Below are 14,622 nucleotides of genomic sequence, written 5' to 3'. Positions count from 1 at the left end.
CCTCCCCAGAGTTTCTTAAATTTGTCCCCACTTTCTCATCCCCACTGACTGGCTCAGGTCTTTTGATTAAATTACTTACCAAGACTATTGAAATGGCCTTAATAATCTCTAGGTTTAAACTCCAATCCAGTATCAATACTACAAATTACTCCTCTGTTTAAAATTATCCAGCAATCTTTTTGAAGAGCAATTTAGCAGTATATATCAGAGTTTAAAATAGACATGCCCTTTGTTTGGTTATTTCTTTTTTATGATTCTGTTCTGTAGAAATACTCGAAGAAAATGAAAATGAGTAATTGATTATACAGCAAGTAATAGTGAAAAACTGGATACTATCTAAATGCCCGTCAATAAAGGAATTTTTACATAAACCATTATACAACTATAAAATTCTATTTTATTTTTTAAAATGAAGATCTAAATATACTGAATGGAAAGCTCTCCAAGATATTTCAAAATCAAATGGCAATGTGTATAATATGATTCCATTTGTGTAAACAGCACTGTAGTATGTATGTGTGGTTTCTAAAGGCCTAGAAAAGGTCTGGGAGGATACACATTAAACTATCAACAATGATTACCTCAGTCTAGTAAGACAGCGGTGGGCTGGGGCGTTTTCATTTTCTACTATATACATTTCCTATTGAATGAATTTTTAAATAATTAAAACATTAACAACAAAAAACTGTACAACCATCCTGTATGCCTCAACGATTGAAGGGATTTTCAGACCTGGCACCAGCCTTCTTTCCAGACTAATTTCTCAGACTTATTTACATTAGGTAGGAGATTATGCACTTCTGCATTATGGGAAACATGGGTTGACTGTCGAAACTGGATTGTGTACTAGGCCTACCTGCTTTGCAACTAGAATAGGAAAGGCCACCTCTGATACTCAGAAAGTTATGAAGCTCTTTCTGAAGAGAAGCTAAGGTACTTGTTCCTGCCCCGAGGACATGTCAAAATAGGTTCATTCCTTTAGCTCTTCAAAGGAAGAAGTAAAATTTCATAACTCTTTCCCCTTCCCAACCCATTTTGGCATTAGATGTTTTAAAAGTACCTGTACTTATCTTGTTCACTGCTTATTTTGCTTCTTCTGTAGCAGAAAGAACCAACAGAATTGACAGTAAATTTATTATAGTGCCAGTTCTTTTCTGGAAATCTTCCTCATTTTTAGATATTAAAAAAAATAAAGTGATAGCTCAGCTCTGTTAGAGATGACATAAAGTAGCTTTAGTGGAAACAAAACAAAGGTGAAATTACACCAATTTCTAAATTCTAAGGATTTTTATATTTGTTTTTTGATTGTTATTTTCTACTTTTAAACTCAAGAATAAAGAGAATAAGAAAGTACATATGTAAGTCTTTCAATTGTGGTCCAGCCATCAAGCCAACTGCTAGAAAATAAAATGAACTGTTCTTCCCAAACTTGTTTCCACTCAGTGTCCAGTTGTCTCAGGTAATACCAACAAGTTATGAAATGAATCAATTATTTCTCCCTCACGCATTCAGATGACTAGAAATGAAGTAACTTGGCAAATGAGGAAGGAGAAACCAAATTAACTCATGCTTTTGCTGTGATTTGCTACAACCTCAATCCTAAACCTGCCACCTATATTAATCCCTTAATTAAAATATCCTTCACCTGGTTTGAATTATTGTCGCATATGAGAAGACCAAAAAAGAGCCCAAATAGCCAAAGCAATCCTAAGCAAAAAGAACAAAGCCAGAAGCATCACACTACCCGACTTCAAACTATACTGCAACGCTACAGTAACCAAAATAGCATGGTACTGGTATAAAAACAGACACATAGACCAATGGAACAGAAAACAGGAAACCCAGAAATAAAGTCACACACCGACAATCATCCAATCTTTGTGACAAAGTCAACAAAAACAGGCAATGGGGAAAGGACTCCCTATTCAATATAGTGGTGCTAGGATAACTGGCTAGCCATATGCAGAAGACTGAAACTGGACCCCTTCCTTTCATCACATACAAAAATCAACTGAAGATGAATGAAAGACTTAAATATAAAACCTAAAACTACAAAAACTCTAGAAGAAAACCTAGTTAATACCATTCTGGACATAGGCCCAGGCAAAAATTTTACAATGAAGATGTCAAAAACAAATGCATTGTTCAAGGGGGAGGGATAGCATTAGGAGATATACCTAATGTAAATGACGAGTTAATGGGTGTAGCACACCAACATGGCACATGTATACATATGTAACAAACCTGCACATTGTGCACATGTACCCTCGAACCTAAAAGTATAATAATAAAAAAAAAATTGCAATAAAAACAAAAACTGACAAATGGGACCCAATTAAACTTAAGAACTTCTACACAGCAAATGAAACTATCAACAGAGTAAACAACCTACAGAATAGAGAAAATATTTGCAAACTATGCATTCAACAAAGGTCTAATATCCAGAATCGATAAGGAACTTAAATCAACAAGCAAAAAATGAACAATTCCATTTAAAAAATGGGCAAAAAAAATAGACATTACTCAAAAGAAAACATACACGTGGCCAACAAGCATATACAAAAATGTTCAGTATCACTAATCATTAGAGAAATGTAAATCAAAACCACAATGAGACAACATCTCACACTAGTCAGAATGGCTATTATTAAAAAGTCAAAAAGAGCAGATGCTGGCAAGGTTGCAGAGAAAAGGGAAGGCTTATACATTGCTGGTGGGAATGTAAACTAGTTCAGCCACTGTGGAATGCAGTCTGGAAATTTCTCAAAGAGCTTAAAACAGAGCTATTGGGCTGGGCATGGTGGCTCACACCTGTAATCCCAGCACACTTTGGGAGGCCGAGGCAGGCAGATCACCTGAGGTCAGAGACCAGCCAGGCCAACAAGGTGAAACCCTGTCTCTACTAAAAATACAGAAATTGGCCAGGCATGGTGGCTCACACCTGTAATCCCAGCACTTTGGGAGGCCAAGGCGGGTGGATCACCTGCGGTCAGTTCGAGACCAGCCTGGCCAACATGGTGAAACCCCTTCTCTACTAAAAATATAAAAATTAGCTGGGCGTAGTGGTGCACACTTGTAATCCCAGCTACTCAAGAGGCTGCAGCACGCCAGCCAAGATCATGCCACTGCACTCCAGCCTGCGCAAGACAGAGACTGTCTCAAAAACAAACAAACAAACAAAACACCCCAAATAGAGCTACCATTTAACTCAGCAATCCCATTACTGGGTATATTTATACCCAAGGAAATATAAGTCATTCTACCATAAAAACACATGCCCATCACTGGTGGACTGGATAAAGAAAATGTGGTACATACACACCATGGAACACTATGCAGCCATAAAAAAGAATGAGATCCTGTCTTTTGCAGCAACATGGATGGAGCTGGAGGCCATTATCCCAGCTGAATTAATGCAAGAATCAAGACCAAATACCCCATGTTCTTACTTATAAGTGGGAACTAAACACTGAGTACACATGGACACAAAGAAGGGAACAACAGACACCAGGGCCTTCTTGAGAGTGGAGGGTGAGAGGAGGGTGACGACTGAAAAACTACTTATCAGATGCAGTGTTTATTACCTGGGTGGCAAAATAATCTGTGCACCAAACTCCATGACACGCAATTTACCTATATAAGAAACCTGCATGTCATATACCCCTGAGCCTAAAAGTTGGAAGAAATAATCACTCTGCATCCCACAAATATGTACAATTATTATATGTCAACTAAAAATAAAAGGAACACAGAAACAAAAATCCCTCTCTCATTGCCCCGCTCCTTTTGCTCTCTACTATAAAAGCTTCAGGGAAGATCTGCTACACAAACTTATGTTGATGGTACTGGGGGGTCAAGGACAGGTGGTGTAGAGGAGAGATGGAAAAGCCAGGGAAGCAGAAAGGCGAAGCCAGAGGATACAAGCTCCCTGCCTATACTCCCCTGTACCCTACCACCTGCAAAAAACTGTCATCTCCCAAAAGAAATGATACTAGAAGAAGTAGTCCAACATGTTAGGATAAAAAGTTCTATTTAAATCTTAAAGGACAGTGGGAAAGCTGGGACACTTGTTCAGCTGACACTTGAGATACACGAATATAGTCAACCACATTCAGGGAAACCAAGCTCCTCCATCATCGCTTATGGGCTGTGTGTGGTGATGACTCTAGCTTTCCTGGGGTCAAGAGACACAGCGACTGCATGTATCTACCAACCTTGGGTGTGAGCCTGCCCTTACTAGAGCTTCAGAGGCTAATCGGCAGGGCTGCCATTTTTGGTCCTTCTGTCACTGACTGTCTCTCCTCACCAGATTATTTTGCCACTCAAGAGATAAACCTATCTGATAAAGTAATATAAATTCTATTGAGTTATTAGATGTCACTGAATGGGGGATAGTTACCTATTAAATTATATCTTCCCATTGATTTTGAGTAATTTAGAGATGTTTATCCAAAAAAATGATAAACTCTGGATTTTTTCATTTTACTTAACTGAGGGCCTACTCACCTAAAAATCCTAGCATTAACCTAAAAAGACCTTGCTTTTGACACTCTACTATTTCTTTCATTAAATGTGTTTGATTCTCTTTCAAAATAAAAATATCTTTCTCATAACAACATATTAAGATCACTGTAATTGTCATCCCTAATTCATATATATATTTATATATGTATACCTACCTCACAGATGTATTATAAAAGATTGAATGAGTTAACATATATAAAGCACTTAAAATAGTGTCTGGCACATAGTTCACTATATGTTAGCTACTTTCTCCTTCACACGCACACACACGCACACACACACACACACACACGCAATACACACTCCCCTAGAAAAACTGAATCCAATATTTAACACATTATGGATATCTTTTCCTCTCAATACATTCTTTTTGGGGGAGGGATGGGATCTCATTATGTTACCCAGGCTAGCCTTGAACTCCTGGCTTACACAATCCTCCTGCCTTGGTGTCCTGAGTACTTAGGACGAAATACAGATTTAGTGAGTGTATCTATCTTTTTATTCTATTTCAAATACTGCTGCAATGAATACCTTTATTCTTATCTCCATATTCGCTTGTGACATTTTTTCATAACACGAATTCTACATACACACGAACACACTCACAAAAAATAGTTTAAAAAATTAACTACATTTTAAAAATTAACATCTGATTACCATTTTATTTAAATTAACTTCTAGAACTATAAAAGTTTAAAAAACAATGTTTAAAGCTGAATAACATTGCTTCCTGGTCTTTTGGCTAAGATCAAGTGTAAAAGTTGAATACGTATACAAGGTACAAAGGTATCTTACTGCACAAAAAGTTTAGATCCCATATGATGCATCTATTACTTAAAATATGACTAATAAAAAAGTCTTTAACATTTTTTAATGGGAAGAATTTTCATTTTAATATGCTCCAAGATGTTACAGGGCTTAAAATGAACAAATTTCAGTCAGTATAAAATAGATTTATTGTCAACATTCAGTCATTAACACAACCCAGGTAAATGAACCATCACTCCATACAAGGCTCATATATCCTTTACACGTGTACTATAAAATGATAAATACTTAAAAATTACAATGCAAGGAAAAATATTTTAAGATATACAATTGTTATAGACCCTTGTGTGAAAGTTCTTTAGAGTTCTGCCTTAGGGAAAATACCATGCTACATATCAGAACCCAAAATAAACTGTTTGTTGAGGTTACAATGCTCAATGGTATACTGGATGCACCCTAAAATACCATGTCTGACAAGAATCAAAAGAGAGACAGCCTTCAATGATGTTTAGAAAGAGGGAGAGTGACAGAGAAGAGTAATCAATTATTCTATGTTGATTTCTGCTGGAATGGCCTTATTAAACAATTTATAGCACTGACAAGAGGTCTGTACCCAAAGGGAACAAAACCAGGACCAGTCTCAGCTTTATATAAAGGCTTGCAAATCAGACTAACTGACACAGTTCTAAGGCACTGTTCTCAATGTTTGTCACTCTTCAACCCTTTACACAGACTTCTCGTCCAATGTCCGTGTTTTTCTAGTTTCTTCCTAAGGGTTTACCAATTACACTTTCTGCTTTCTATCATCCCAAACCCAAACCAAAAGACATTAAGCAATACAATTAAATCTAACAGTCTGGTCAGTTCTAAAGACACAAATTCTGGTTTAGACATTAATCATGAGACTCAAGTATATCTATCCCCCTTCCACACACACTTCCACCTCCCATTACATATTGACCTATCTCAATTTTGAGGAAATGCTCAAATTCTAAGCAACTTTCAGGATTTTTCCCCCCAATCAATGATTTGACTGTTGGCAAGCTGCTTTGGTGGGCAGCAGTATAAGAAGAAGTTTGGAATGCCTGGCTAGAACAGATAAAATGGATGTGATCAGTGAATTATTGTAACCTATTGTAGTAAACAGATGGATGGGAAAGATTTATCTTATGAACTTCCCTCATTCATTTCAGAAGGGAGGAAATTATGTCTTAATAAGGCAAGAAAAAAATTAGGTAAGAAAATACAGCACTTTGGGAGGCTGAGGCAGGCAGATCATGAGGTCAGGAGATCGAGATCATCCTGGCTAACACGGTGAAACCCCGTCTCTACTAAAAATACAAAAAAGTAGCCAGGTGTGGTGGCGGGTGCCCGTAATCCCCGCTATTTGGGAGGCTGAGGCAGGAGAATCACTTGACCCCAGGAGGCAGAGGTTGCAGTGAGCCGAGATTGCACCATTGCACTCCAGTCTGGGAGACAAGAGTGAGACTTCGTCTCAAAAAGAAAAAGAAAAGAAAAGAAAATACAGTAAAATATTAGTACTGTAGTGACAGCAAGGAAGGGTAGGATTCCCAGCACCCCACCTTGCTGGGAAAGTTTCTGGCATAAAAGTCAAACTCTCTACCATCATTCTTTGCACAAGGATCACCATCAAGAGGGGCAGAAAGCCACTCAAATACTTTTCTTCAAAGATGAGATTTCTTTTTGAACTAAGCATTAGAGAAAGGAGAAAGAAGTAGGGAAATCTCACTCAAAGAGGTCCTCAAACATGCGTTGTCCCATGGCTATATATGCTTCCTTTTCTTCTGGTGTCATCTGGGCCACTAGCTCTGGCCGTTGGCTCACTTCACTGTAGGAGAACGGACGGCCAGCCACCATGACAATGGGGTCATCTGCTACTTCTTCAAACTCGTCATCTTCCTCTTCATCCTCTTCTCGTTTATGCGCAGCCACAGCTGCCGGACGGGGTGGAGAATCATCATCTGACTCACTGGTCTCGCTTTCCGAGTCACTGCCATTGGCAGTGGTCACTGGAGCGGCTGCCCCCACTGAACCAGCCATGGCAGAGGAAGTCTTTTTCTCATGAATGAGCAGTGCTCGCATGACCTCTTCATTATCATCAGGCCCAGCACGGCCTTCCTCACGCTCCTGAAATGCATCCATATCTATGCCCCCTGGGGAGTAAAACTCAGAAAGTCAATAATCTTAAATATAAATGGCATTTCTTTATAACATATAGATAATATTTTAACATATATTTAAATGATACAATAAAATAACAGACTTCACTGGTTCTATTTTTGAGCTGCTATCCATAAAATATTCAAAATATTTCTTACAAACTGGAACTTAAGTAGTATAATGGTCAAGTACATCGGCTTTAACAGTATTATAGCATAGAGTTGAATCCTGGTTCTTCTATACACAAGCATCTTGGGCAAGTTATTTAATCTCTAAACTTCAATACCTTTTTCTGTAAAATGAGGTGATAAAAGCATCGACTTTCTAAGATTCTGGATAAAAACATAAACAATAATGTCTATGAAAAATCGACTCGACTACGGTAGCTGGCATAATAGAAAATCAAAACATGGCTTTTTATCTCACTCAAGGTAAAAGCCAAAAGCTTTGCAATGGCCTATAGGATACCACATCATCTGGAATCCTTCCTGACCATCTACCTCTTATTTCTTTCCCCTGCTCATTCTCGTCTAGTCACAGTAGCCTCCATGGTATTCCTTGTACATATCAGACACACTCCTACCTCAGGGCCTTTGCACTGCCTGTTCCCTCTGCCTGGAATATTTTTCCTTTAGGTACTCACACAGTTAACTCCCTTCCATCTTTCATGTCTTTATTCAAATGTTACCTTTTAAATGTATCCCATCCCTACATTCCCAATGCTCTATTTTTCCCCCATAGCACTTATTTCCTAACATAATGAATAACTTACATATTGTCTTTGTCATCCCCTTTCCAAGGGTGTAGGTTCCACCACAACAGATATTTATCTTGTTTATTCATGGATATATCCCATTTACCTGGATAATACCTGCCACTCTGTTAGGCACTGAATAAACATTTGACAAATGAGTGAATAAATGTGAGTTTTATTTTCATGAAGCAAACTAGGCATACTTCAAACTCTTTATAAAGAAAGAATCTAATTTTAGGAATGAAGCTTCTTTCACCACACACCTCCTATCATTTTGCGTACATATCTTACCTGATATACTGCAGATGAAATATTTAAGAAAACTATCTGCATTCTGCATTCTGATACTACTACCAAACATACTGCCATTTAAAATATATAAAAAGATTAAAAGTATTGTTTGGAACCTGACTCCCTAATTCGAATCCTAACACTATTTAGCCATATGTTTTGGCCAAGTTATTTCATCTCTCCACTTCAATTTTCTCAAGTACAGAAAGGGGGAAAATAGTATTTACTTCACTAGATTACTGTGGGGATTAAGTGAATGTCTGTGAAGTGTCTAGAATGGGCCTGGCACTTAGAATAGTGTTGTCTATCTACCTACCTACCTACCTATCATCATCATCATCACCATCACTATCACGAGAAGGCGCAGAAATGGTCAATTCTGACTATGGATAAAGTGAAAACATCTTTTCATTAACACATTAGAATGAATTAGCTAAAACCCTGGATATTTTAGAAAGCACAGAACTCCTAAAATGAGATACTGGGCAGGTGAGAGACAGAAAGGGAAATAGAAACAGATAAGTTAAAAATTTAGGTCAGAGAAAAGGGGCTTTTGGTAACATGACTGTCAAAATGAGAGTTAAAATCAAACTTAACTACTTCAAAATATTGTCAAAGGCTGAACCTCCTCCCTAGAGCTTACTGCCAATGCAGCATTACAACAGAAAGAAAAGAGGGAACGCATGCAAGCCTTTAAAACAATAATTGCTCCTAAAAGAATGTTCCAAATAGTTTAATAATATCAACACACTATTTTGATTAATATTTAAATATAAAATTAGGGAAAAAGAAAATTAGTTTTGTAAACTAAATTAAGTCACACGTAACAGATTTCGACAAGGGTCTTGAGAGGTTTGGAGAAAAAAAGAATTATTCTGTTACAGATGAAGACAGAAAACAAAAAACAAGGATAAATGAGTGAGCTAATTTCTGGATGGTAAAGTAGAAACAGTGGTTCTAGGAACAGTCTTTTTCAACAGAGTTATAAATTACAAAGAAGATGTATACTGGGAAACTATATTCACGGAATTGATGCTAAACAATTGTGGGTACCAAAAGGCCAAATTGCAGCAAAAAAACATAGGAACAGCTGAAGGTTGTATACGTGGGCAGAAAAGTAGCAGATCTATTTCTATTTCAGCAAGTGCAAGAAAATCTGCCTACAGAAAAATAATCTAAAATATACTGAAAGATATGATCCAAGCTATTGAATTCAAGGCAGAGAAGATCCTAAAAAGTACCTCTATGTGTTTCTAAAGTTTTTGGTCTTAGCATGCTCCCAAGAACCAAAGCAAAAAAGAAAATCTCAAGTAAAAACCAGAAAGATATACTGGAAATAAAACTCAAATCAATGGTGAATCCATGCATGAACAACATGTATCATTCTGGTCACTATGTCTCAAGTAAAGTATATTACAATTAGAGATGGTCCAGAAAAAGACAAAAATAAACAAAAACGGTAGGAGGTGGTAACAGTGGAAAAGAGAACTGTTTAAGGAAAACATAATCAAAAGGAATTAGAACTTTCTTCAGTATGGTAATGAGAACATGACTGAAGTTAATACAGTTGTGAAAGGTATCAACATGACTTGAAGTTTGAGGAAAATCAAGTGTAAGACCCACTTCATACATTCACTGGATAGAGTCTGCTCTACTATCAAGAAACTTAAGACAAATTTAGACATGACAATATACTATCCTATTTTATGTTGAAATAAATATTTATAAAACTTAAGTAGACCAGATAACTTATTTAAGGCCCATACGATTCATATTCTATCATTCTAGGAACTGTAAACTAGAATGTTAAACTTATGAGCTTAATATATAATGTTGGTTAGTAATAGTTTTATTTTATTCAGTTTTCTTCCTAAGTTCAAAGAAAAGAAGGCTGCTTTAAAAACAAGCAAGAGCCAAGGTGGGAAAAACAAATTTATTAAATAGTAGTATAGCCTAACTACTGTATAATCTAAAACAACTTGAATGTAAATAGCACAACAGGCTGGGCCCACTGGCTCATGCCTGTAATCCCAGCACTTTGGCAGGCAGATCAGTTGAGGTCAGGAGTTTGAGACCAGCCTGGACAACATGGCGAAACCCCATCTCTACTAAAAATACAAAAATTGGCTGGCCATGGTGGCTTGCTCCTGTAATCCCAGCTACTCAGGAGGCTGAGGCAAGATAATCACTTGAACACAGAAAGCAGAGGTTTTAGCGAACCAAGATCGCACCACTGCACTCCAACCTAGGCAACAGAGCGAGACTCCGTCAAAAAAACCAACGTGGCAGGCTAATCAGTGAGGAAGAAGGAAGGTAAAGTATGGTTACCTTGGAAAATTTTTTCTTATTAAAATTAATATATCAAAGAGAAGCACAGTAGAGGTATTAGCTGCTTTACCATCACTACCAAACTCCACATTACCTTCACGGTTTCTAGTATATACATATACTAAATGCTAATACCGAAGGGAAAAGAGGCTAGGAGAAAGGTCAAAAAACAAGTGGTTTTCAGTTACTGATTATTCTTTGGCACTAACAGATCACCAAACTCAGGTGATATGTTAGTAACCTGAGTTTGGTGATATGTTAGTAACGATATATTAACTTGGGAGTAGCAGCACATAGATTGTTACACTGATAACATCCAGCCAGAAATAGAGACATCTTTCCTCTCTACTTTCCAGCTTGAGTCATCGTCATCCATTTTCGCCTCCCATTTTCTACATACTCGTAAACTATCATCACTCAAAGTCCTGAATCCAGTAACTTAGACTAAAAAAGTAAAATCTTGCAGTTCTCTAACTTCTGAAGATTAGTATGCAATTCTTAACCCTTTATGGCTCAGAAATTTCCAAAATCCTCTAGAACAAAGTTCTGCTAACCGTCTTGGACTGTGAGAATGCTCAATCCTTTATTCATGTGGACTCTTTGTATATATTTCAGGTAGCACACACTCCTTGGTATTTATGAAGAAACAACATAAAGTTTGGGGGAGTGTATAGTTTTGGCTCCCAATTCAGAAAAATTAAATGCATATAAGTCAGGGTAATATAAGATTAAAGGAGAGGTGAGTATGGCTACCTTGAAAACAATAGATAGCATTTTTCCAAGAAATTAAGATAAAATGACGACAATTTTTCAAATCTAAAATTGAAAATTTAAAAGGCTATTTGTTATTTTCACTAAGTTGAAGGGCAATGCAAGTATACTAGTTGGTTTTTATCTTATTGCTCAATTTCTTACTTCCTAATATAATGCAATTAATTGTTCTGTAGAACAGATCCAGAATCGCTCAGGCAGCTTCCCACTAAACCAAATTCATGTTCTACTGAACCTAAGACATACCCATTTTGCTGACTTCTACTCTTACCTTCTTTCATATCTTCAGAACTATATGCCCCTTGGACAGTGCTTTCTCTCAACCAAATGGGCCTCTCTTTGGCAGATTTCCCTTCCAGTGAGGCTCGATGAAGATCTTCTTGGTCATCCATGTTAATGACAACATTCTGAGTGTATAAGTCCTCATAGGAAGGACCTTTGGTGGCCCATGCTTCCCGGTGGTGCCCACCTGCCAGGCTACCAGCTCCAGCAGTAGTTGCTGCATGGTCCTTGCTATATAAAAATATAGGAAGAAGAAAAATTAATGTCTTGATGTTGGAAAAGAAGGGCAGCTGGGGAGGCAATTACTGAAATACTACATGTAAATGCTATTTAGTAATCATGCACACATGCTTCAACAAGGCCAAGAAAGGGCTTCTAAACCTCAGGGTAAAAGGTGCATGTGTTAGAAAAACACATCATATTTATATTTAAGTTCCTCAAACACAGGATCCTCTGGTGTATATAAATGACTGAGGTTTTATAGATTTAAGATGTTTCAATAAATCTATTAATACTTGGAGAAGGAGAGAGTGATATGGTGACATCATCTACTTAAAGCCACTAGTCTGGCAAAAATCTCTCCCAGTATTTTGTATAAAAAACAAAAACAAAACACACTGAATTTTTAAAAATGTTATCTCAGCTCAACCCAGAATAAATCAAAGTGGTTCTATATGCTTTTTCCTTTCTTTTGTGTGCTGATCATGGAAAAAGCTAGAAAACTATTCTACAAAGACTGACCTCAAGTAGTGTTCTTCTCTGGCCACCCATAGAATAAGGTATAATCCTCTGCAGAGACTAGCTTCTTTTCTATGGAGTTGTACCTTTCTATCTCCACATCTATGCTGATACTCTGCATCCATCCCCAACCAGATTCTACTCTGCAGTGACAATGGTCTGTTTCACTCAGTCTATTTTGTTTTGCTTTTTACTTTTACCACCCATGATCTTTTTTGTCTGTTAGCCTGTTCCAAGTCTGATCACGTCCTTATCTTCTAGGCACTTATGTTCCCCTCCGCCTCTGTGTTAGGCCAAGTTTTCAGTATTTCTGATGGTTCCCCATTTTATCTGCCTGTTTCACTCTCAATCTGTTCCAAATTCTTTTGAATATCCTGATTCTCTGAGCTCATGCCTTTCTCTGCCTGCTACTGATGCTTTCCATCTCAACTTCTACATATGCTTCTCCACCTCCCTCTGTCCAGACAGCTATTTTTTATCCTGTAACCATCTTCATGTTTCTTGAACTGCCTGCTCACTCCAAACCTTTTGGGTGTTTCTTTCAGTGTCCATGACTGACCTGGCCTCACGTCTCTCCTTTATTTTTCATCCATTTTTCTCACTCTTTTCCACGGATCCTGAATTATCTCCCGTGTGAAGCGTCGACTCATTCTGAATCTAATAAATACTTCATTAGTCCTTCCTCCTAAGCCATTCACTATTTTGCCTTCACTTTTGTCTTACTTCATCTCTGCTGACTCCTTTACTCTTCACTTCTTTCCGGGTCACTTCTTATCTACCAGGGTTTTCTAACTCATACTTAGCTGAGGTCTGTGTCCGTGTATCTGATTAGCCCATCACATCTTTCCCTAATTACACTGTTTCTGACCATCCTCTGGAGGTAAACTTGGGCTTAGCTATCCCACCTATCCTGTCCTACCTCTGGATATCTATAGGGCCACTGCTACTTGTGCAACAAAAGAATAATGTTATTTCCAGTTGTCCAGTCCACACTGATCCAGTCATTTAATCCATGCCTTCCAGGTACTGCCTTTGCATTCTTTTCATTATTCCACCTCTGTTCCCAGGGCTACTTTGTAAACCACTTTCTCCCACAGCCTTTTTCTTCCTGGTGCCTGTTCTACCTGTTCCATGTCTCAATCACTTCTTTTGCCTCCTCACTGCTCCTACTTTCTACCAGTTATTTGCTCTCTAAATCTAGGACTATGAGGCATCTCTCTGTAAACATATCCAAACCATCTTTTTTTTTTTTTTTTTTTTTTGCTATATTCTGAAGTCTTATGCTACAATTGCAAATGCAAATAACTGGTTTCTCTCTGCTATTTATTTCTGCATTCATTGATGTTACTTTGTGTATCATTTCTCGTTCATCTCAATTTAACCATTAACTGTCCCTAGTCATTTTCTATCTTCCATCTGTTCTGGGTGGTCTTTTAAAGGCTGTGTTGCTGCCGTCACTGTAATATGATGCTGCTTACTTTGTATAGGTTGGCTTTTTGAACTTTTGTCTCCTTCAGCATTCACTTTTCTTTCTCTTCTCTCTTGGTCTGATCTGGTTTTTTATGTTTCTGGGCTTACTCTACATTCTGGCCTCTCCTCCTGCACCCATTTGTCTCTCTGACTCCTTTCAATGCCTCTTCTATCCTCAGCCAACACCCCCATCTTGATGTGCTGAGTCTGCTCTATATATCCACCACCCCAAAATGTATCTCCCCGAGTTAGCTAACCCCACCTGGGAGAGACAGAATAGGCATATTTCTCTGATCTGGCCAACCACATCCTTATCTTTCCTTGATCCAGACTTAAATGACTCACTCACTCTGAGGTTACTGTTTCTCTATATATATAATCCTGAACACAGAGTTTTTCTCTATTCTCTATCTTTAGCATTGACTACAAAGACTATCTCATGAAGGTATGAGGAGTACTTTGAGAAAAACAAGAAAGCTAGAGAGCAAGAACAGAACAATTAAAATAAATGTTAA

At 37.7% G+C, this 14,622-nt stretch overlaps 1 protein-coding gene across 2 annotated transcripts in view; it reads right to left on the bottom strand.

Moving 5' to 3' along the window:
- Positions 1-5,166: 5,166 nt before the first annotated feature.
- The window catches only part of GTF2E1 (general transcription factor IIE subunit 1), a 38,080-nt gene continuing 28,624 nt past the window's right edge, over positions 5,167-14,622 (bottom strand). For both annotated transcript variants that reach the window (XM_025377959.1, XM_025377958.1), the window contains 2 exons: positions 11,889-12,130; positions 5,167-7,466 (listed from right to left, as the gene is read on the bottom strand). In XM_025377959.1, coding sequence (XP_025233744.1) covers positions 7,039-7,466; positions 11,889-12,130 — 670 coding nt within the window. In that variant the 3' untranslated portion in view covers positions 5,167-7,038. The remainder of the gene's footprint in view (positions 7,467-11,888; positions 12,131-14,622) is intronic.

This window comes from Theropithecus gelada, chromosome 2 (assembly GCF_003255815.1).
Source record: "Theropithecus gelada isolate Dixy chromosome 2, Tgel_1.0, whole genome shotgun sequence".
NCBI lineage: Eukaryota > Metazoa > Chordata > Mammalia > Primates > Cercopithecidae > Theropithecus > Theropithecus gelada.
The sequence above is the reverse complement of the archived record's forward strand: the minus strand, read 5'-3'. Positions and strand labels throughout refer to the sequence as shown.